Source organism: Trifolium pratense, linkage group LG3 (genome assembly GCF_020283565.1).
Source record: "Trifolium pratense cultivar HEN17-A07 linkage group LG3, ARS_RC_1.1, whole genome shotgun sequence".
NCBI lineage: Eukaryota > Viridiplantae > Streptophyta > Magnoliopsida > Fabales > Fabaceae > Trifolium > Trifolium pratense.
Genome location: NC_060061.1, coordinates 48,246,161 through 48,271,411, shown reverse-complemented (window position 1 = coordinate 48,271,411; position 25,251 = coordinate 48,246,161). Strand labels below are relative to the sequence as shown.

The following is a 25,251-nucleotide window of genomic DNA, read 5'->3' as shown; positions in this document are numbered from 1 at the left end:
AAAGTAGGTCCTCCAATACCCATACTACCAAATGCCCTTAATAAGTGAAGCAAGTAAGTAAATGAAATTAAAAGCTACACATTGTCAAGCAAAACAAAGCAAACAAAACAAAACAAAACCTTCTATCACTACCCACCCAAGAGAAAGTGTAGCATCAATCAAAGAAAAACAAGGTGGCATACAACTAAGCCAATTACAACATCAAAATTCATAACCTTCCCTATTCATTTTAACTAAAGCAGGCCGATATAGTTGGTAAGGAGCTGACTCATCCGTTAAATAGTACAAGTTTAACTCCTGGTATCAACGTAAGAATTTTATTGGTGGATAATCTGTAAATACTTCTATCAGCGCTTTATGAGTCTTGAGACATGCTCCGACGAGTATCTAAGGAGCAAAACTCACCTAATTATTATTTAATTTAAAAATAAAATATTCCTTATTCATTTTCATGCTTTCTCCTTCAATTTTCCACCTACTTCACCACCACAAGTTCCTTAACCAACCATCTTACAAACTTCTTCTATCTACAACAAGTTAATTTTGTATGAATTCATTCAATCAGAATCATCAGAGTAGCAGCTTCAGGTATAATTCAAACTCTAACAAGATGAACAATTATAATGATCATGATGATGATGTTGAATTCTCAGGTTTTCTTGATATATATATTCATCATGCTAAGAATATTCATAACATATGCATATATGATAATCAAGATGTGTATGCAAAATTCTCTCTTACTTATAATCCTGATGAAACCCTCTCCACAAGAATCATCAATAAAGGTGGAAAAAATCCAATTTTTAATCAAAATTTGAGGTTAAAGATTATTCAATTAGATGCAGTTTTAAAATGTGAGATTTGGATGTTTAGTAGGTCAAGAAATCACTTAGAAGATCAACTTTTAGGGTTTACTTTGGTACCAATTTCACAAGTTTTTGGTAAAGGAAAAGTAACTGAAGATTATAGTCTTTCTTCAACTGATCTATTTCATTCCCCTGCTGGAACTGTTCAATTAACACTTTCGTTAGATACATGTTTTCAAATCGATCCGAGTTTGAGTTCGATACCACAATCGAGTACTAATTCATCGATTTCTTCTGAAGTTGTTTTGCTTGATCCAATTGAGTATTCTAGAATTGAATTTCCTGATATCAATGTGGTGAATGAGAATCATAAAATGGTTTATGAGTATTTCAATTCGGAATCTTATGGTTCGGTTTCGAGGCCTAATTTAGTAGGATCATTGCCATTTCTACACCTTGGTGGTTCTTCTTCTCCTCAAGATGTTGTTGATTGTGAAATGATTATGAATTCGTCGGGCGAGAATCATGAATCCATTATTTCTCCAAATGAGAGCATTCAGAATTCTAGGTTTCCTAGCTCTACTAGTACAAGCTTAAGCGATGATCGAAACTCGAATGATTCTGTTAAGAAAAAGACTAATTTGAGGCATGACTCGTCGAGTTCTTTCAATGCGTTAGTCTCGATTGAACATAATATTCAAAATTCTTGTGTTGGTCCTGATACTCCAACTTCAATGTTTTCGAGCAAGGAAAAGGTAACGGATAACGGTAGGAATATAGAAGCTGCAAAATTTGGACAAGTTTTTTCAGTTCCGCCTAGGAACATCGATATGGAGGCCGAACAATCTTCTATGCAGCAGCAAATAGTTGACATGTATATGAGAAGTATGCAACAATTCACTGAGTCTTTGGCGAAAATGAAACTACCAATGGACCTTGATCACAACCATGATAATCAAAATCAAGATGTTATTCAAAATCCTAACAGCAAATTAGAGAATGATAAGAAGAAAAACGACGGATCACGCGTGTTTTACGGTAGTCGAGCATTCTTCTAATTAATTATCTCTTAATTTAGCAGCCACATGACAATATTTTTGTTATAACAAGACAGACATGAAAGTTTACTTCATTCTGATCAGGTACCAAAGTTTCTTTTTAAATATTTATATTTATATTTTTTTTTTGTAGTGTGTTCATTGGAATACTATTGTATGTTTCCTTTGGCATTGAAATTAAGGACCATTTTGAGATGTTTATATGTTCTATGTACTAAAAATTAGTAATTCATTGAGTGTTTAGTAATGATAGCAATAGCAAATCATTGTGTTGAAGTAAATTGCAAGATTTTAGCTATTGTTTTAAAGAAATGAAGTACATTCATCATTTGCATATATTGAGGCTAGATTGTATGTAGCTTCAAAAATCTTACCTACTTTTCAAAAATTATATTAGAACACACTAAAATGCGCCACAAACCTCTCCCTCAAACCAGATATTCCCATAAACTCTAACCTGCCTAGAACTACAATGCGCGACAAACCTCTCCGTCAAAATTTTGAAAATTTTCCAGGCTAGATTCGAATACAGGATTATTATTATTATTATTATTAACCAATTTATCAAATTAAAATGTTCATGTGTTTTGAAGTAGTATCCTATCTATACAAGATCCTAAATGTGTGATATATGGCTTTCTTTTGGGATAAAATGGGGTCCCAAGTCATGATCAAAAGTTGAGAAATTAAAGCCGGAATCTGAATATTACATTGTAGATCTGGTGAGTGGTAGGGTAAGTTTGCACCAATTTTGTCATTTGTCCACACAGTTAGTTGTGCAAAAGATTCTAAAATAAGCTAAAGAAAGTGCTTAATTTAAGGAGTAAACGTGTAATGCTCTAATTTTTTTTTTTTACAAAATTGCGGTTTCGGCTAATATGGACCTCAAAAAAAAGTGGCTGACTAATATGATTTTTTTTTTGTTGCTAGGACGTCATTAGGTCAAATCAAATTTCATTTGTTTTGTCAAATTTAATCGAACCAATCTCTATTAGAGAACTTGTCAAATTTAATAGGGTCTCCACTATCAATCACATTTTTCTCATTTTACAAAGTCCGATTATGAACCCTTCTCTTACGAGTTCGATATAATTTTACTCGGACCAACATATTATTCATAGAAAGGAAGAGTTTGGCAAAAATAGATGAGATATAATGAAAACACCCCTCATATTCTTAAGAGACCGTAAATTAAAGCTAAATGAAAAATAAAGACAAGATACAAAATAGTACTTTATTTATTTCGTGTTACCATAAAAGACCAAAAGTTACATAATATTATTCCATTATGGAGCAATCTTCTTAGGATCAACAAATGATACTAGTGGTGTAGATGGTGTAGGTGGTGGAGGTGAATGAATATTATCATCAACTTCATCACAATAACCTTCCAATATATAACTCTCTTCATTGGTAAATCCAAGAGATGAAACAACATTAGGCCAACAATCATGTCCAATAATCTTAATTGCTTTGCAACAATCATTGCCTAAATAAGTTTCACCATTGAGAAAAAATGTTATAATTTCACCACTACATGCTTGGAGTTTGAAAAGTGATTCCCAACAATTTGGAGACTCACCATTCACCTTCAATCTTGCTTCAAGACTCATCGAGTTTGAAGGATTAGAGATTTTCCTAGACTCCACTATTGATGTTGATGACACCAATGAAATGATCAAAAAAGCAACAAAAACTAAAATTTTGTGAGAGAAAGACATTTTAGAAAAAGTTTATATTTCTATCTATGATAAGTTTTGATTGATTTTGTGGTAACTTACTTAGGGTATATTTATATTAGCTAACTAGAGTGAATGTAATTAGTAACGGTAGGTTGATGGGGGATATGAAGAGTAAAAATAATTGTGAGTGGAGTTCAACATTAATACTAATTGGGTTGAATTTAAGGCAAGTAAGTGCATCATATATTCATATGGTCTTGTGCAAACTCAAAAATAAAAAATAAAATAAAAAATAAAAAATTTGTGAAAGTTAGACGGCAAAAAATGCTATTTTAAAAGTTAGGTGGCCAAAATCGCAAGTTTGTAAAACTTAGAATGCCAAAAATGTAATTTAGCCTACCATTAAAGAGGTTAAATTGAAATTTTTAAAAATTATATATTAGTAAAAGAGAAGATACAAATAACATACGCAAACATCAATTTTAATGCATTAATAGTGCTCTCAATCTTTAAACAAAATATAAAAATAAAAATATGTCGAGCTATATTGATAGGCTTAACTAATTTATAAAATGTACTAAACTCAAGCATTTATGTTTTTATTTTAGTTTTGGTAAAAACCTTTATTATATTGGGAAAAATATTTTTTTAAATATTATATGAAATAATTATATCTATGTACATGCATCTATAGAGAGTAAGAATTTTGGTACATATTTGATATTCCAACCCTATGAGAGTAGGTACATCAAATTTATTATTTATATTACCAAAGAAAATAATCAAATAAAGTATTTACTTAATCTAAATTTTATGTATTAAACATCATAAAAGCACTTTAATTTTCTCTATCTTACATGGATGGAATGACAATAAAGTTTGAGTAATATTAATGTCTAAAAACAGTAAACTAAAATCCTATTATAAATATCTATTTATGTTTACGAATATATATAGAATAATAATAATAAAATTCATCATCAAAAAATAATTTTGAATGTATTCCAACCCTCTCACAACATCTACATCAATTAAAATATTTATATTACCATAAAAAAAATCAATTGATTAGAAACTTAAAATTTCACACATTAAATGTCATAAACAACTTGATTTTCTAATCTTCACAAATGAAATAATTTTTTTTTTCTATTTCACTTGTGAAGGATATAGAAAATCAAGTGAGGAAAGAAAATATCACATTAAAGAAAAATATAATATGGTTCAATGTTTTTTGCACAATTAACCATATCAGCATCCTTGTATATAATATATAAACCTATATTTATTGTACTTACAACTTAAATAAATCAAAGAAAAATGAAACAAAAGAGATAAATTGCTCAGAGCTATGTCTTCCATCTCCCGATTCTCTAGGTGCAACAACAACATCAATAGATCACTGAGAAGAGTTGAATCCGGATAGACCCGACCGTTGATTTGGAGTCAAAGCAGCAGAAACACCAACACCAGCACCACTACCACCAGCACCACTATCACTCATATCAGAATTACCACTAGGAATGGAAGTGGTGCTGAGAGTACCATTATTGGTGAAGCTCTGAGGCCAATTGTTAGAAGCAACATCAACACTAGCATTGGACATGGTAGATGAGGGAATCAAGTCCAAGCCTTGTTGTGAGGTAAACATTGATCCTCCATTACCAGCCATTTGATAGTAATGTTGCAGTGATGGACGATTTGACCATTGTTATGAATCTAATGATATCTTTAGATTCATCACAAGGGTCAAATCGTTCGTCGCTACAACAATACTATCAAATGAGTGGTAATGGAGGTACAATGTTTATCTCACAACAAGGTTTGGACTTGATTCCCTTATCTACCATGTCCAATGCTAGTGTTGATGTTGCTTCTAACAATTGGCCTCAGAGCTTCATCAGCACCACTTTCATTCCTGGTGGTAATTCTGATAGGAGTGATAATGGTGCTGGTGGTAGTGGTAACGGTGGTGCTGGTGGTTCTACTGCTTTGACTCCAAACCAATGGTCGGATATGCTCGAATTCAACTCTCCTCAGTGATCTATTGATGTTGTTGTTGCACCTAGAGAATCTAGAGATTGAAGATATAGCTCTGAGCAATTTATCTGTTTTGTTTCATTTTTCTTTGATTTATATATCTGTTGTTGCACATAAAATGTTTTTGCTTTTCTTTTCATTTGAATAAGTGATTATTCAGATAGGTTTGCTTCTTCATTTTTTGTTTTTTTAAGTTTGTGGTCGTCTTGTGCGGCGTTGTGTTTATCGTCGTCTTGTGCAGCGTTTGTTGGTTTTTCATTTTAGTACGGTGTTTCGTTAATTCAAATTTACATATCTACCTCAACTCATTACAGATCTGATGAAGACTTCGACGTCAACGTTGCAGATCCGGGAGTATGAATATTCCGGTTACTTTTATTTTGTCATATTTATAGGCACTTTCATGATGCTGTTGTATGCTATTAACCTAGGTGCTACAAGTTTTTTTTAGATTCACCTTTTTCAGTTTTTAGCAATCTGGAATTTGTAATGATCTATGTATTTTCAATTTGAATGAGTGAATACATTTGTTTTAGTAGAAAAAAAATGTACAATAAATATAGGTTTATATATTATATACAGGGATGCCGATATGGTTAATTGTGCAAACATTGGACCCTATTATATTTTTCTTTTATGTTATTTTAAAATATTACATTTATTATCGTTATTATTGTGAAATAATGTTTTGTGAGATTTTGTTTTTGTTACTTGCTCTGTTGCTGAAATGTTCTACTTATGCGAAAAGTAAAGTTAGATTGCAGATTAATACAGGAGAATTAAGAGAAATTATTTTAATCTTATTATGCATGCATAAAAAGGGAGTGATATGTCTTAGTTAAAGAAGTTGATGGAATGGTTCCATGTCAAGACGAGCATGTGGATGACATGAACATATAAAATTCTCTTTTATTTTCAAAGCCTATTCGTTTTATTAGCATCAGTGTTTTGTGCACTTTTTTGTTTGATATATAAAATAACCCGCAACCACCAGCAGCAACATCTAGCAATGGTGAAATGACAATGATGATGAGTCTGGACCATGGTGGGATGGAGGAATAAAAAGATTCATCACAAATATGTGCCATAGTTTATGGTTCGTATGAGCCAAAATCTGAGATTTGGCCATCATCCCCTTGGGTTGGAAAGTCCAAAAGGTGGTATCGAAATTCAGGACAAAACCTGAATTTGAGCAAAGTAAGAAAAATTTGAATTAAGATGATTACTTGAAGCATAGAGTTGCGAATATAGCCTATAAATAATTCATTTTGAATTCTGAAATTCACTAACAAAAATCAACAAAATCACAAATCCTCCAGAACACAATTCTAATGTAGCCTATTCAGGACAATACCAATGTAGCCTATAAATAATTCATTCTGAATTCAGAAATTCACTAACAAAAATCAACAAAATCACAAATCCTCTAGAACACAATTCCAACACTCTTCGCTACATTCGAGTTTTCATCGGTCTTGTGCAAACTCGAGAAGGCTGAATTATCATGGGTATTCCTGCATCGAAACTCTAGGACAAATCGAGAGTGCTTGAAATACTATAAGGAAAGTGTTTCGTACACGATTCCAGCCTGGGTCCATTCAACTTTGAAGCTTTATATAACATTTGTGTGGTTGCTAGGTCAAGTTCTTGTTCCGCAGCTTGTTTTGTACCTTCTTTTTATTTAATGTATTGTTATTTGCTTAAAAAAAATTCATCGAACAGGAAAAAAAAATCCATTGACCTAATTTTTTTATGTATAAGATCGGAAGGACTATTAAAATTCACTAAAAATAGTAATTCCACCTTTGAATCTAGTATATATTAGACACCATTTAAAATGGGAAAGGATTTTTGTTTTTGGTACAAAATGGGATAGAACTTAAAACATTAAAATATAACTAATTGTGATCAACAATAATGTAAGTTGAATATAATTTACTTGTCATATATAAACTATTTTAATTGTGATAAATACACATAGTGAGTGATAAGCCTTTACTCAACACACTAAGCCCTTAATTCTAAAGATATAACTACCAAGTGAAGATAAGCTCACATATAACAAATCATTCTACAGACTATGTCCTAAATTTTATAAATAACAATTACAGTAACATTTTTTTTTGTCCAATAGCCTAATGATTAGACTCATACAGTATAAGTAAGGAGAAGTGGAAAAATCCGAAATTTGAATCACAATTCTTTCAATAATATTTGTAATAACTATCAACTGTGTTATACTTACTATACACTAAACAATTAACATTTATTGCACCGAAGTTTGAGTACCCTCATTGTCCAAATGATTAGGCACCAAAGTTTGAGAACCCTCCCCATTGACCAAATGATCAGGTACCAAAGTTTGAGTACCCTCCCCATTGTCCAAATGATGAGGCACCAAAGTTTGAGTACTCTCCCAATTGTCCAAATCAGGTAGGTCAGGACTAACAGAAAACTTGATCCATTTCTTTTTCTCCACAAATTTGAGACAAGGTTGCATCACAAGACCAATCACCATAACAATGAGACTTATAACCATCACTTTTAGAGAAGAGAAATATAAAACAAAACCAATCAATATTGTTGGAGGAATACACAAAATAATAGCTCCAATTTTTCCCCCAGGTACCTTATAAGGCCTTAATGCATTTGGTTTTTTAATCTTCAATAAAATGAATGCAATAAACTCAAGAATCATTCCAAAACAATATAAGAAATTCTCTGCAGCCACAATTTCATCAAAACTAAGCCATGAAAGTAAAACCACACCTGTGGCCGAAAAAAGTATCCCAAAAATGGGTGTACCGTATCGCGACCTTTTAGTAAAGAGTGCCGGCAACATTCCCCTTTCGGCCATACCTAAAAGCTGAAATGAGTCTGCGCTCATTTCAGCAACAAACAAGCCCATATTTGCTAACGCGGCCGCAGCATTAAGCCACCATCTCAACCAACCACCACCAATGATCTTAGCAATATCGGAATAATATCCGTCACTCCAAACCGCGCGGTCCACTGGGACCGCGCCAATACCAATCAAAAGAGGAAACAAATACGCCGAAACAATTAAAACCAAAGCAAAAAACAAACCTTTCGGTAGCGTTTTCTTCGGATTTTCAACTTCTCCAACTAAAGTACTAATAGAATCCCAATAATTAAGATTCCAAAAAAGAGTATTCAAATATAAACTCCAATCAATATCTTTTAAATCAACTTCAACCCATCTTGAAGGTTCCAACTTAGGAATTGAAATAAATCCCATAACAACAAAAGGGATTAATGAAAAAATTCCTAAGAAAACAGCAACAAATCCAACAATTGTTAAACCTCTATAATTCAACAAAGTTAACACTATAGTAAGACCCCAAGAAGCTAAAACTCTAGGTAAACCATTTTCTAAAGAAGGAAAAGTTGATTTAAGATAATCAAGAAATAAAACAGGATATAAAGCATTATCAATAACACCACTAATCCATTTCATCCAACCTTGTTGAAAACCCCAATAAGGTCCTAAAGCTGTTGAAACCCAAATAACATAACCACTATTTTCAGGAAACATTGTGCCCATTTCAGCAGTGATTAAAGCTTCAGGGATACTCCAAATAAATGGGAAAATTATGAAACCAAGAAGTGTTAAGAGTGGACCAGCTGCTTGTACTGCATCTTCTGAACCAAATGGTCCACCTGAAACTTCATAGAAGATGATGAAGATTAGAGGTAGGATTGAAATTTTTTTTATATGATTTGTTGTTCTTGTTGTGGTTGGTAATTCAGTCACCGCCATTGTATGATTAGGAAGGTTGATCTTGTTATTGGATTGAGATTATTGTCCTTTATAAGGTTTGTTACTCAATTTCTTTTTTCTTTTGTTTTTTTATACGATATTCCTTTCGTCCTAGAATGAATGATTCAGTTGACTGTTTTATATATGAAGATGTATAACTTTGATCATTAATATTTTAGTCGTATAATAATGTGAAAGAGTGTGTTTTGTTTAAGTAGGCAATCTTAATCACTATTTTCTTGTAAGGTCAAACTCAAACCACCAACTTGTGGCTGATCTCTTGTGGTAACATTAAAGTGGAGTTTTTTTTTTTAGGTGGTGTTCAAGTGGAGTTGTTTGGTAACATTTATAATATTGTTATGGCAAAATTGTGTCCTTTAACAAATGAAGATTAAAGATCGTGTCCTTTAATGAATGAAGTGTAAAGAAAGGGAAAAATCTTGACATATCTATGTGATTTATTTGATTATTATAACATCATGTGTGTTTTCTTTAACAATTTTTTTTTCAAATGGATAAATGTGCAAACAAAAATATAACATAAAAGACTAATTTTTTTCTTTTGACTAACATAAAAGACTAATTTGATAAGACTAAAGAATATAAATATACCATTTTTTTAAAAAAAAAGAAAAAGAAATGGCCTAACTTATAGGACTGCAGAAGTAATTTTGTCAATTTTTATTATATGTTATGTAAAGTGTCATATAATCTGTAACACTATTTTTTTTTCCTTTCAATTTTACCTTATTTTTACCTTATTATATCTTCTAAACTGAATAATTAAAAATATATTAATATAATATTATTTTATATTTATTAGCTAATTTTTCCATAAATTGCTTCAAATTCAATTTAGGAGTAACTTTTATCTATAAATTGCTTCAAATTCAATTTAGGAGTAACTTTTATCTACTATCATTAAGTTTATCGGCTAGTCTAAATTTATTCGTCATAATTAGTTAGTTCTACATCGGTTAAAAAATAATCTGAAGATATATTTATAAATATATCAGGACAATCAATATTCATCTTACAAATTAATTTTGAAGAGTTTTTTTTTAATTAAAATTAATTTTGAAGAGTTAAGTGAAGTTAAAATTTCAATTAATTTTTTTTTTACCATAAATTCTAAAAATCTAAAATTCAATCAACTTCTCTAATAATATCTTGGCTTTAATGCACTTTTGATCCCCTTATTTTGAAAAACATGAACTTTTGATCCCCTTATTTTAAAAGCCAACTTTTTGATCCCCTATTTTAAAAAATATGAACTTTTGATCCCCTTATTTTAGATTTTTCTGAATTTTAGTCTCACAACTCAATTTTGTAAGATTTTTGCTGATGTGTCAAGCTCATTAATGACGTGGCAGTTTCCATGTTGACAAAACATTTCCGTGCCGGTTCCCAAATCATGACACCCTAAGAAATTAGAGACACAAATATTCACGCTCGTATTAACATCCTTCGTCTTTGTTCGCTTCCTCTCAATCGTTCATTGACTTTGTTTTCAATCGTTAACTTTTTTTGGGTAATTTACTGATTTTTTATTATCATAGAGGTTAATTTTACTGTTTTAGTTCATCTCTGCCCAATCCGTATCATCCATGTTTGCCGGCTTCATTTCGCGCAACGCCTTCTGTAAACTCTGTTGAGCCAACATATCCTTAACCCTTCTCTGCCATAATCCGAAATTGCCCGTTCCGTTGAATCTTGCCATTTCGAATTTCTCTGGGTTAATCGTCATCTGATACCAATTGTTGACACATCAGCAAAAATTTGACCAAATTGAGTTCGGGGACTAAAATTCAGAAAAATATAAAATAGGTGATCAAAACTTCAGGTTTTTCAAAATAGGGGATAAAAAGGTTGGCTTTTAAAATAGGGGATCAAAAGTTCAGGTTTTTCAAAATAGAGGATCAAAAAGTTGACTTTTAAAATAAAATGATCAAAAGTTCAAGTTTTTTAAAATAGAGGATTAAAAGTGCATTAAAACCTAATTATCTTTAATGACCACCTACTTATAAGTTATTTTAATGGAGCACCGAACACTCCTTACTTTATTTTTATGGAAAATGATCAATGGCACGACAGATTTGTCGTCCAAGCCGCACGACTGTGTTTGCCAACTAATAATTTCATCCAATCAAATATTGTTATCATCCATTCCCCCTTTTATTTATACAAGACAATATTTATCACTAATAAAATATTGAGAAAGTTTTGTGAATGTAATTCGGTGGGTTTGTTTTTTTAAATAAAATATTAGGATGCTTTTTAAAATTTATTAAAAAATAAATAAATAATCGTTAGTTGGTTCAGTAGTGATCAGTGCTGAATTTTGTAGGAAGGACCACAGTTCGATCCCCACAACGGCGATCGGGATGAGACTGTAACCACTTGATGTCAAATTGACCCCCAAACTAGATTAAATTGTTGGTAAAAACAAAAAAAAAAATTATTCAAAAAAAAGAAAAAAATTATAAATATTGAGGCAACTATGTCAAAATCCAATGTAGCTTAGTTTATAGCTATTAGAGACACAAAGAGCCGATAATGAATTTTTCACTTTTTTACACTAAAAGTGTGTGACTTTTTTCCTTGAGATTAACTCGGTTGATAGAGACATCGCATTATATATATATAAGTGTTGGAGTTCGAAAACCGGACACTCCACTTATTCTCTAGTTACTTTATAAAAAATATCTGACTCTAATCATCAGGATATTTAATTATAAAAATATAAATTAAAAATGAATAGAAAGTTGTCATTGAGAAATAGTGTACAAACAAATAGTGTACAAAAAAAAGAAGAAATTCACAATTGTTTTCTACTAATTAATTTTTGGACTTTTTTGATAAAAAAAATCCACAAGTGCGCACATAGCCACATATTAGGATTTAGTTAGGAACATGGATATATACATACTCGTGCAATTTCAACGACTTGGCTGTCATACCATATAGCATGGCTGTATTTTTATTTATTTTTTTGGTAAACACCCTTAACTTTATTTTGCCCCCACACTGAATTGAATCATGTTCTTATTCCATTTAATATTTAAACTTAAAATTGTACAGAATTGACCAAAAAACACGTATAAAACTTTTAATTTTTTAAGGTACTTTGCTTTTCCTTTATATATATTATCAAAAACGTGATTCATTCACTGTGAAGAGAACTTAACAAAAAATTGCGTGTTGTGCGAAAATAAGTTTATGTGGGGTCTATGTTGAACTTAGTGCTGATAAGTAGTTAAGTAAGTTAAGTACATGTTTCCAAACTCACTTTGCATAAAATGGTTAAAAACAACAAAGACATATTTGGTCCTTTTAAAAATAAAAATAAGATATAATATTTGGTAAAAACTGACACTGTCTGACACGAATTCTTTGTTTAGAAATATTTTGCAAAATCACGTTATAAACTGACTTGGTTCAGGAATTAATTGTTTGTGAGAAAATAGCTCAATTTTCATTCCTCATTATAGACGCATGAACGCCATGATCAATTTTGTCTATGTATAATATTAACTAATAATAATTCAAGTGATAAGAGTTTTATTCTAGTTAAACATGTGGTGAGATGTTCGATTTCTGCCTCATATGTATGAAACAAATCCAGTTTGAAAGAGCAAATCTGTCACGGTGATTAATCATCGCTAATGGCGACGGAAACTTCATATCAATAAAAATGAAATAACCCAGAACCTATAGTCTAGCTACTACCCAAACTCCTCACCATTAGAGCAAACCTAGTGACTTTAATTTCGTTAAAAAAAGAGGACAACCAAATCCAATAGAGAAAAAATACAGATCCACCTATTTGAGAATACAAACAAGCGGATAAGTTATCCATTCCAGTAAACTTGGCTTTAAAATTTGGAGTTATACATATAATACATGTGCCATATCTCTTATTTTGGCTACAAAATGGGTTCTAAGTTTATCACTATTGCCAGCTAGGGAGAAAATATGTATGTATCCATTAAATACAAAAGAAAAAAAAGGGGTTAGTGTGCATGTGTTGTGATGGGCTTGGATCATGTTCACGTGGGATGATGTGTTTATATGTGAGAGATATAAATCCCAATGTTACAAAGCGTAACAGTGTGTGCGTGAAGACAATTCCGCCGCAAAGTTTAGTCTAGTTGTGAGGAAATTGAGTAGTATGTTATAGGTTTTTGATTTGATTCTTATCTCATTGTAAACAAAAAAAAAAATAGTGTGTGCGTGAAGCAATGTTTTAAGAATCGGACCGGACTGGCCGGTTCGACAGGTTCGACCATGAACCGGGCATGGTACCGGTCCGGAAGAAAGTCCAAAACCGCTAGTCATCTAAATCGGAGAAAAACCACTTTAAACCGGCATGAATCGGGTAAACCGGAGAACCGGAAAACCGGAAAAACCAGCCGGTTCTCTCTTAGTTAAAAAAAATAAACGAAATTTTAAAAAAAAAAACCCCATTTTCACAGCAAAAATGCGCGATAACTGAAAACATAAGAGTGGAGGAATATTGGATCTGACATTGTATAAATGGAAAAAGAATGAATATAGGATTTGTGAGATAAAAGAAGAGAATTTAGAGTGGAGAGATCATCATGTATATCCTTTTTATAGCTTCAAAAACACCATCTTGAATGAATAGATTCTCTGCTATTTCATTCTCTGTTGAGAAGTTACTGTTGTTGTAAAGCAGTGTGACGGCTAAAGAAAGATCAAGTGAATAAGAATTAGGGTTATGTGCTTTTAAATAAACCTATTGGGCCTAATCTCTTTCATGTGAATCATAAGTCCAATCACTTTTTTTTTTTAACTACTCTTTACCATACTCATCAAATAAGTTTATTATGTTTTTTTTAACTTATTTTTTCTTATATGAATTTCTTTTTTTTTTTTGTCAAGTTGGGTATGAATTTTTTTTATAATAATTTTGTTATGAATTTTTTATTTGCTTCTAAGTTTTATTTATGAATTTTACTTTATAGATTATGATTAATACTATATTCATATATTCAAACATTTTTTAATATATTTATTAATTATCCGGTTCAATAACGGTTTAACAACGGTTGAACCGATTGAACCGATTGAACTATGAACCAAAGGTCTTACCGGTTCGATCTCCGGTCCGGTTCTTAAAATATTGGCGTGAAGACAATTCCCGCAGGAAACAAAAGTGTGCTAAGGCACACATGTTTTGAGAGAAGAAGGAAAGAGATTTAAGTGCCAAAAAGAGGTACGTTCTCCGTTTGAAATTTGAAAATGTTGTTTTAGTCACTTTATTAGTTACTAGCGGGCTAGACAAGCGCGTTTTGTGTCTGTCTGTGTCTAACTTATGTTAAAAAAAACATATGTCTTATGTTATTGTGAGTTTGTTAATAAAAAAAATTTATTGCTATTAAAAAAATCAAGGGTATTGTTGGTATTATTGTCAAGTGTTATTTCAAATGATAGTGAAGGACAAAATGGACAAAAAAAAAGTCAGTCCAAACTCTCTTATCCCCTTTATATATTGTTATAGATATAGATAGATAATTTTTCTAAATGATTTTATTTTTACTTTGTGTCGGTTTGTAATACTCACTTGTTTGTGAAACTTTCACCATAGGTTATGATTATTTTATGCTTTGTAAATTCATAGAAAAATTAGAAAACATTGGTTACACTCATTATTTATTTGATTATAGTGAGGTTTTTTCTTTTGTTTGGACGAGGTGTGATTTTTTACTGACATTGAGGGTTATCCACAATAAAATTGAACAACTAAATTATCCAGCGCGTAGCAAGACCAACAATAATAACAATAAAAATTAGGGGTGTACATGGGTCGGGCAAATCCGGTTGACCCGGTTAAACCCACCCAATCCAACCCAAAAAAGTGGGTTGGGTCGGACAAGTGGGTGGGTATGAATTTCAAAAATGAAAAACCCATAAAAAAAGTTGGGTTACGGGTAAAACTGGACCCAACCCAAAAAACTCACTTACCCACTAGTTCAATGTTTTTTTAAATATTTTTTATGAAAATACTAAAGATTTTTCCAGTTGATCATTAAATATTTTTTATATTGAAAGTAAGTTATACTATTTTTTAAGAAAATAGAAAGATTGAATAATTTTTATAAACAAATATGATAATTTATCGCACTATTTAAAAAATAAAAAGAAAAACTTGAATAATTTTCATGAATATATATTATAATTCATCATTTAGTCATTTGATATTAAAAAAAGCAAAAAAAATTATTTGGGTAGCAAACTATCTAACCCGTAAATTAGTGGGTTTACACGAAAAATATGTGATTATTTTTTATAGTGAAAAAAGTTACACTATTTTTCAAGAAAATAATATGGTTCAGTTATTTTTATAAAAAAATATGATGATTCGACATTTAAATATTTAATATAAAAAAATAGAAAAATAATTTGGGTAACCCACTACCCAACCCAATCCAACCCGGAAATTAGTGGATTTACCCAACCCGGCCTAAAGTTATAACGGGTGGTTATTTTCCTCGACCCAATCCGGAGTATCCTATGTGGTTCGGGTTTTGATTTTGGTCAAACCCAACTCAATCCGGCCCACGTACACCCCTAATAAAAATAGTAAAAACGATAAATAACAACACATTAATTTTAACATGGATAACCATGTAAGACTAAAAAACGATGGGTCATTCAACGAAACTCCACTATAATTAAATAATGAATGCAATGTCTTCCTAATTTTTCTAAAAACTGACAAAGCATAAAATAAATAATTACAGCCTATAATGAAATTAATAACAAGAGAGAAAACAACATTATAAATAAGAGTTTAATTGTTGTGCACCGTCGGTGTAAAAGTTTTTTACACATACATCCAATGACACGTTGCCACATCACTTAATGAATGTGACATATCATGTGTTTTTAATTACCATACATGATGTGTCGTTATATTATTGGACGAATGTGCAAAATAACTTTGCACTGACGGTGCATATAAATTAAATTCTATAAATAAATGGTTATTACAAACTGAGAAGATAAAACTAATTTAAAAAATTTATCTAAATAACCAATAAAATGACAGAAACACCATATTCAAATTATCTAACACTCTCTTGCTTTTTTCCAAGTCCTCTTTTATGAAAAGTATGGACTAAAAATATTGACGGATAAAATTTCAAGGACTAAAAAGTGTGGAAAAAAATTTAGGGATTAAAATGAAAATTCTGAAAAGGTATAGAGACCAAAAACATATTTAACCCTAATTTATTTTAAGCTTTCTCTTAGCTAACAATAACATGTGACTTCAGCTACCAGCAATGCCAATAAGGTTAACCAAAGGTAACGCTATCAAGACAATTCTTGAGCTTTTGACAATATTAACTATTTTTCTTGATAAAAATGTCTCGTATTCTACTATTTTTTATGTTAAAATTAATTTCTTAAAGAAATTAAATTTATCGATATACTAGCAAACAAACTAGAACTAAACAATTAATAGATAAAGCGTCTGTTTGGTTGTACGTTTTGACACCCCAAACATGAGTTTACTTTCCCAAACGTGAGTTTTTCATTTTCTAGTGTGTTTGGATAAAAGCAAAATCGAATCCTGAAACGTGATTCAACACCCCAAACGTGAGTTCAATGGAAGCTACAATTTCAAGCTTCTGCGTCAAAGTAAAATCGATTTGAAGATTTTTTTCTTTAAATCACTACTACAAAAAAGGGCTATTATAGCACTTTTTTTTAGCTTTAATAGCACTTTTAAGTGCTATTGAAGCTGGTGCTATTGTAGGTCTGTAGCTATTATAGCACTTTTTAAAGTGCTATTGTATGATCAATCTTTAATAGCGCTTTCTACTCTAAAGCGCTATAGTAAATCTGTTTTGGCAACACGCTTTAATAGCGCTTTTCAGAAAAGTGCTATCATAGGTTTCAGTTTTAATAGCACTTGTGTACAAAAGTGCTATCGTTTACCCCACTTTTAATAGCGCTTCATCACAAAAGCGCTATTGTATGTCTTTTTTTTTTTACAAGCTGCAATATTTTTTTTCAACAATGGAACTTAAATTGTATTTTTGACCTGAAGCTTAAATTGAAACTTAAAACACAGGAGCAAATAATACAAAGGTCAAAAGGCAAAAACTATATTAATAAAGATATAAAAAGGCACAAAGAAGGCCAATAAGTACCATCAAATTACATGAGTCTCCCATCCTTCACAAAACAAACATAGAAGCATGACAATTTTGTGTCCAAGACAAAAACAAACTAATTATCCTAATCCCCTAGATGATGTTCATGACACTAATTATAACAAGACAAACCAATCAACCTAAGCAAATCCTCTGCTAATTGCCAAACCAAGCAAGCATCTTTCATGTTTTTAAGAAGTCCCTGAAAAATTAAAAAGAAGAGAATGGAAAAGTTTAGCAGCAGCTACATTTCATAATTTTGAGCCAACGGTCCAAAAGTTCTATAATTTATATTTACATAAACTCCACACAATAAGATAAAAATTATTGTGACACATGAGAAGTTGTCAGAGTAAAAGTAGTTAAGGAACCTCAAAATCAGTGTGCAAAATGAGATGTCATCTTCTTTAAGATCAGGAGCAATATCATTCTTTAACTCTACCAATGTGTAACATCTACAATTTGTGATTCTCTCGTGACTGCAGATCAATTTACTCATTCACTAGCACATCATACGCCAATTCTCAACAGAGATCAAGTCAAAAGAATTTGGACATGGAATAATACATCAATAAGGACATGCATATACAAGAAACAAGCTTGACTACTAATATCATGATCAACTATGCCAACTTATTCATACAATTTAAAACATAATATCCCTTTTCCTATGATTGATACCTAAATGCAGAAAAATGAACAAAATCATAAAATCACCCAATTCCAATAATAGAGGTGAACCTGAACACAGTTATTGACCATATATGTTTAAGTCAAGGGGACCTAGAGGCTATTTATTTGAATACATGAACTAGAGGCTAATAATGTATCAGTTGCTTTGAACTTTGATCTCATGTGGGTTCTAATAGTAAAACACAAACTGCATATAAATAAAAAGATGTATAAGTTGTTAATAATGTTCATAAAACATTTTGATCCCCCAAAATTATCAAACAGTTCCTGCAGTATGTGACATAAAAAGCTCAAAAAAGATAAGAACAATGCAAAGAAAAATTCATGAAAACTAGAAATCAGTGTGAGAAATTGAAACAAACCAGCTTACCATCCATTTGCATCAATTACACAAATGCACTCGTTGATAGAAACAGGGATAAGAGATGGGCCTTGATACTATGAGCTTTGACACTAGGCCCAAACCAAGAGAAGGGCATAGAGAATGATGACGTGGCCAAGTGAGGCATGGTGTGCATGGGATTATAGCTATATAAGTGGTGTCAGTGATAGAGAATAATCATCTTGGAATTCTGTTATTTGTATGGGATCACTTGTTAGTGATTTGGGGCACTTAGTGCTTTGGGGCTAGTAGAATCTCTCTACTAGTTTGTTACTTTCTTACCTTTATTTTGTTATTTTCTACCTTGTAGTTGAAACTCCATTAATATCAATTGCAAGCTTTTCTTCCATTCTACTTCATTATTACTGTTTCATTCTTTTCCATAATTCACAAACCCATCAATTGGTCCGACCTACCGGATCCATACCACCCATACCCGATTCACCATAGGTGCGACAAACACGATGGGAGATAGCATTAAGTTGTTGGTAGAGAAGTTGATAGAAGGGAATGCAAAGATGTTATTGCTATCAAAACAAATGTATCAACAGACTCTCGGGTTGAAGGAAGAGATCGGAAGGATGAGAGAAGAGATTCAAAAAGTGAAAGAGATAGAATCTGAATCACTGCAGAATTTAAACGATTCAGAGCAATCATCGGAGCCGTCAAATCGGAAATTTCAGAGCCACAAAGAATCGATGGATGGGCTCGATGCAGCAATTGAGAAGAAAGAATCAGATAACAGAGAGGTGAGTGTTAAGGTAAATCAAGTGGTGGTGATCGATTCACCGCTATTGCCGGAACCACCAGATGTGGAGATTAATACGCATCACGTTGAGATTAAGTCGTCGGGCTTTGATCAACATGCGAAAGTTAGTTCACGGCGAGAACCGCCGGCTAAACCGCCAGATCGAAGCTTAGCTTTGGATATGGGTGGATATGCGAGAACGGATGCAGAGCGAAGGAGGATACAAACAAATTTGCTCAGGCCACTGCCTTCACCAGAACCACCAGACACCGATCGATTGACGACGGCGCTACTACGGCAAACGTCCCTGCACAAGACGTCGTATCTAAACGGAGGAGTATATGAGTATTTGTGTGTCATTGCTTTGGATGGAGAGAAGGATCCGGAGGAAATAAGGGTAAAACTGGCATTTGATGATAAAGTAAGATTAAAATTGACAACTAATGAGTTGGGTATCATTGTAAACTTAAAAATGGGCCAGATAGACAAATATCTGCCCTCCATTCTGCACAATCACAAATTGTCACATGTGTCTTCATCAGAGCAGCACACATCTACTCTTCTCTCATATGAGTCATCCAAGGCACCTGGTATGTATTCCACTCACACAATGCAATGTGAGTTGTTTATAATGAGATTTATAAAATGGGCTGTAGTAGGAACACTGAAACTGGCCCAATTTAATTGCCCAATGATTCAGAAGAAAATGGTTATAGATGACCCAACACGAGATTTATTTGGTATTGAAGGTCTCACTACTAAAGATTTTCTGGTGGGTGAAGGATTGTTACCAATAACGTGGAACTCCTTTATCAGTGAGTATGTGCAACAAGAGAGGTACGTGGAAGTTTTTAAGTACTTCAAAAAGATACAATGTGCTGATTCACATATGTTGTTAAATGGAAATGAGACACATGAATATGTTAGGTGGATTTGTGTTATTAGAGATGGAACTACCATCATCACAGCTGGTGGTGATCTCATGAATTTGAAGCTGAGAGAAGCATTTTCTGGGCGTGTTTTTTGGTTTATGATGCTTCTCCAGTGCCTGATTGGTATGTACTGCAACTGTGATTCTCTAATTGGTGTGAGAAAATTGTTTGAATGGTTAAATGTGATAGGAACTATATCATGGAATTCTTTGATTTCCAACAACTATGTAGGATGTGAGAATGTTTTTATAGTTTTGAAACAAATCTCAGCTCATAAATTTTTTGAGTTAAGCTCACATACTGATTCAAGGGTACCCTTAAATTGTTGTGGAAAATCTTATGTTCCACCAACCAATCTGAGTATTGGTTTAGAGACTATCTCTTATTCACTTGAGTTGATAAATAAAGTTATGATAAATTGTATTAAGCAAATTATCAAACTGACAAGTTTGAACAGGCTATTGAGAATTGAAGAGAATGCAGCATTGACTATATGGGATGATACAAATGAGTTTGATTGTCTCTTAGCTAAAGATGTGACTGATGACATATATTTCCCTCTGCTTATAATAGAAACTAACTGCAACATGGCTCCTTATGATGTTTATCGGTGGAGTGAAAAGGAAGAGATAAATCAGGGGGTACTCTGTACTTTATATGCACATGGTCTTTGGTATGTTGTTTGGCCTTCAAAGCACACTGTGGAAGGATTGAATAAGCAATGGGGTGTCAATGTTTGCTTTGAGGAGTTGTTAGATTTAACCATTGTGAAAATTATGTCATTGTCTTCATCATTGGGGATCATACAATGGGATCCAAGGAAGCCCAATATTCCTATGCTAGTTAGTACTCATGAATGTGGCTGGAAAAGTTTTCCATCATTATACAGTTTGCAGATTTTTTTTTATGATAGAGGGAAGCTTTGTGAAATTCTATTTGATGCTAGAAACCACAAGTTGTTAGAAACCACAATTTGTGTTCTTTCAAGCTATAATTTGCTTAATTTAGTATATGACAGAGGGGAGATTATGCTCAAAAGCATTTGGGTGGTGGTGCTTATGTTGGTATATGATAGAGGGAAGTTTTGCCACTTAAGCATTTGGGTGCAAATGATGTCCGACCTCAGTAGCTTCAATGGTTTGATTCTTATGTGTTTCTCAAGTGTATTGAAGGGCCTCCTAGCAGCAAGAAGAGTAATAGAAACCTCTCTCAACCTTGAGGACAAGGTTGTTTCTAAGGAGGTGGGAATTGATAGAAACAGGGATAAGAGATGGGCCTTGATACTATGAGCTTTGACACTAGGCCCAAACCAAGAGAAGGGCATAGAGAATGATGACGTGGCCAAGTGAGGCATGGTGTGCATGGGATTATAGCTATATAAGTGGTGTCAGTGATAGAGAATAATCATCTTGGAATTCTGTTATTTGTATGGGATCACTTGTTAGTGATTTGGGGCACTTAGTGCTTTGGGGCTAGTAGAATCTCTCTACTAGTTTGTTACTTTCTTACCTTTATTTTGTTATTTTCTACCTTGTAGTTGAAACTCCATTAATATCAATTGCAAGCTTTTCTTCCATTCTACTTCATTATTACTGTTTCATTCTTTTCCATAATTCACAAACCCATCACTCGTCCACAAGAACAACCCCTCATAGAGCAAAATCAATAACAGCAAATATCGCTTCAGCCAAGCACAAAAAGCAGCACGCAGACAAATGCACTATGCTGAAAACAAACCATAAACCTGCCCAGCAACAAATCATTGTCATGTATCCTACACAAATAAACAAAGTATAAAAAATGAGACTTAGTGGTTGATTTTGCATAAAAGTTTCCTATATTTTGAGTTCATACTCATAGACTAAGCTTTCAATGTAGGAAACTTTTGCACCAACAAGAGAAAGTGGATTTGAAGATGGTGTTTGGTTTCTCTTGACCAGTGTCTCGTTTAGTAGATTTCCAATTTCTAAATTTTCCTATATTTTGAGTTCATACTCATAGACTAAAGTTAAGTACAATAGTGACAAACACAATTAAAATTACCTTGATTGTTGTTCAAATTTCGTCCCTTAATATAATGCGAGCACAATACAGTCATCAATCAAAATACTGACTAATGTTAACAATCATCATCAATCAAATTAACAAATAAAACCAATCAAAATGTTGGGCACTCACCTTGTACATGTCCAGGCTAGAAATTGAAAATTCCCTTGTATATGCTGGAATCAAGCTTAGGGAGTGATTTCAACTATTTAGTGTGCTTATCATAAAGAGCAGTGAGATCGGCGGATTCGTCGAAATCAAAATAATCTATGGAGTTCATGACTGACCCTGCAATTTTTGTAAATACTAATCAAATTAAAAATTAACAATAAAAATAAAATCGATGTTCTCACCTTGTACAGGTCTAGGGGCGAAATCAAATGTGTTCGTGATTTAGGAAAAGTAGAAAAAATATAGAGAAATTAGGGTTGTTACTCTTAATTGCCCTTTCCAAGTATATTGATTCTTGGCCTTTCTTGCTAGAATCTAAAACACATACAAAAAGACGTATAAAAAGGGAGTGAGGGTATTAGAGGTATTGGGCGCGATAAATTAGGGTTCGACATTGAGGGTTGGGAGAGAACTTACGAGATTTAGGGTTCGGCCAGATTGAGGTTGAAATATGAGAGGTTTAAATCCACCTTCACTTTCAAATTACTTTGAACTAAAATCAATTTGACAAACTGTGAAACGCGTGATAGATACTCCGCCTCTTTAACTATTTGGTCTAGGGTTCAATCCCAAATATAAAAACAAAAGAACCAAATACACTTATGAATTAACATAAAAGCTTATTAATTTGTATAAATTGTTTTTCATAAGCCAAAAAATAAGTCAATCCAAACGGTTTGGATACAGAAGACTATGTTGAGCTGCACCAATAAAGCTTATGATCAAGGGATTGTATTAATAAAGGATATAGGATAGGATGGATTAATGCTAGATCAGCTGGTATACGTACAAAAGCTTTGCATCCAAATTTTTTTTCGAAGAGTGGACATGAAATGTTTGTACTTTGTAGGAGAGTTTTATTCAAGACTACTTTATGCTTCTGTTTAATTACTCACTATTAATTACTAATGAGTTCCTCACATCTTTGGACAAAACATCAACAACAAAAATTTCGATTAAGTCAAAACATCAATTCAAAGAGAACTTCCATCAACCCAATATGAAACAAAGTGAAACAGAAGCAATTAATTCATCAACATCAGAAAAATTCATCCAAGCTTTAATCAACAAAATCCAAAAATCCAATTAACGAGGAAAAATTCATACAAAAATCCAAAATATAAAAGGCATCAACAACAGAAAAATACAGAGAGGGGAAATTTGTACCTCCTTCAAGCCTTCAAAGACGCAGAGGAACGATGGAGACGATGGTGCGAAGATTGAATCGAGGAACGAAGATTGAAGACGATGGTGCGAAGATTGAAGAGATGAACGATGGAGACGGCGAGTTCGTCGGTGGTGTGAGAAGACGGTAGAAGTGAGAAGCTGGTGGTTCTGAGACGGTGGTTTCTGGGTCGGCGGTGGTCAACAGTTCTGGGTCGGCGGTGGTTTGGGTCGAGGGTGAGCAGTTACGGTCGACGGTGAGCAGTTACGACCGGCGGTGGTTTTTGGTGGAAAGGGTTTTTATCTCAAAGTGAAAAGTGAAAAGTGAAGAGTGAGGGTGCAAAATGTTTTTTTTTTAGATCCAGCGTCAAAATGAAATTTTCAGTATTTTTTTTTTTTCACTTAGAAGGCTCAATAATAGCACTTTTGAAGATGTGTTATCTAAGGTAACAAAAAGTGCTATCTTAAGTACACTTATTATAGCACTTACACAAAAGTGCTATTAAACGCATTTGATAAAAAAAATTCACTACCTACGATAGCACTTCTGTTAATAAAACGCTATTATATTAATTTGAGTGACATATTTAATAGCACTTGTGTAAAAGTGCTATTAAATTAGTGCTATTGTAAGTCATAATTGTAGTAGTGAATGCTTTTTATTCTTCTTTTTTATTCCTTTTCTGCCCTTGACATATTGTCTTTCCCAAATTCATCCTTCAGATCCACCACTCCAACAAGATGCATGTTGCATTTCCCCTCTAAAATCAACAACCACGCGGATTTGTCAGAGCACCGTAGCAATGTTGATGATGAGGGGAAAGAGAGATTAGATGAAAAATTGCTAGAATGGGATAAGAATATTGAGAGATGGGGAAGGAGAAGTGAAAAAAAAAATGGTATGATAAGATTGAGAGATGGGAAGGAGAAAAGGTAGAATCTCGTTGAAGATTCTGGAAAAATTCTAGAAAAATGAATGGATAATGGTGGTGTTTTAACTTTGTTTTTTTTCACTAAGGTGGTGTTTTAACTTTTAACAAAACAAGTGGTGGTGTTTATTTTAATTTTTTTTAAAAGTAAAACAACTAAACAAGTGGTGGTGTTATTAAGGTAGTTTATTTTAATGGATATTTTTTTTTACTAGTGTCTTGGTGGCCGTGTGGGTGTTGTTATATGTTAAAGACATTTTGGTAATTTATAGGTTTAAAAGCAATTTTGATGCAAATTACCCAAACATCATAAATCGATAAGAATCACTTTTGTTTTAACGTATCCAAACATAAATCAATTCTATCAAACTCACTTTTATTTTAAATCAATTCTATCAAACTCAATTCTATCAAACTCAATTATTTTCAACTTCAAACCAAACACATACAAAAGCTAAGTCACTGGATTTAATTTAATGAAAAGGAAATACTATTTATAATTTAATTTAAATACTATTTTATCTATATGCTAAGCCACTCTATATAAATTAGAAATAGTATTGACTTCGACACTCTATTATATAAATAATCTCTATAGTGGCTTCAGTTACCACCCAAGCTATTTTTTAT

At 32.5% G+C, this 25,251-nt stretch overlaps 3 protein-coding genes and 1 long non-coding RNA gene across 5 annotated transcripts; 1 reads left to right on the top strand and 3 right to left on the bottom strand.

Annotated features, from left to right (window-relative positions):
* The first annotated feature begins 86 nt into the window (after positions 1 to 86).
* On the top strand, positions 87 to 2,110 carry LOC123918321. Of its 2 annotated transcripts, XM_045970328.1 has the most exons (2): positions 96 to 597; positions 646 to 2,110. In XM_045970328.1, the coding sequence occupies exons 1-2, from the start codon at positions 548 to 550 to the stop codon at positions 1,865 to 1,867; spliced, it is 1,272 nt and encodes a 423-aa protein (XP_045826284.1). In that variant the 5' UTR covers positions 96 to 547; the 3' UTR covers positions 1,868 to 2,110. The 2 variants fall into 2 exon arrangements, with proteins under 2 accessions (XP_045826285.1, XP_045826284.1); XM_045970329.1 differs by having other exon boundaries at positions 87 to 2,110.
* A 1,043-nt stretch (positions 2,111 to 3,153) lies between these two features.
* Positions 3,154 to 3,588, bottom strand: LOC123915285 (egg cell-secreted protein 1.2-like). Its single transcript, XM_045966421.1, has one exon. It carries the CDS (start codon positions 3,586 to 3,588, stop codon positions 3,154 to 3,156), a length of 435 nt encoding a protein of 144 aa, XP_045822377.1.
* A 4,185-nt stretch (positions 3,589 to 7,773) lies between these two features.
* Positions 7,774 to 9,433, bottom strand: LOC123918381 (probable polyamine transporter At1g31830). The gene has a single exon (XM_045970409.1). It carries the CDS (start codon positions 9,368 to 9,370, stop codon positions 7,856 to 7,858), a length of 1,515 nt encoding a protein of 504 aa, XP_045826365.1. The 5' UTR covers positions 9,371 to 9,433; the 3' UTR covers positions 7,774 to 7,855.
* An 8,048-nt stretch (positions 9,434 to 17,481) lies between these two features.
* Positions 17,482 to 24,037, bottom strand: LOC123915778. The gene is made up of 2 exons (XR_006811978.1): positions 23,696 to 24,037; positions 17,482 to 17,758 (listed from the first exon to the last, which is right to left on the bottom strand). It is a non-coding gene; the product is annotated as an uncharacterized LOC123915778 (long non-coding RNA).
* Between the last annotated feature and the right edge of the window lie 1,214 nt (positions 24,038 to 25,251).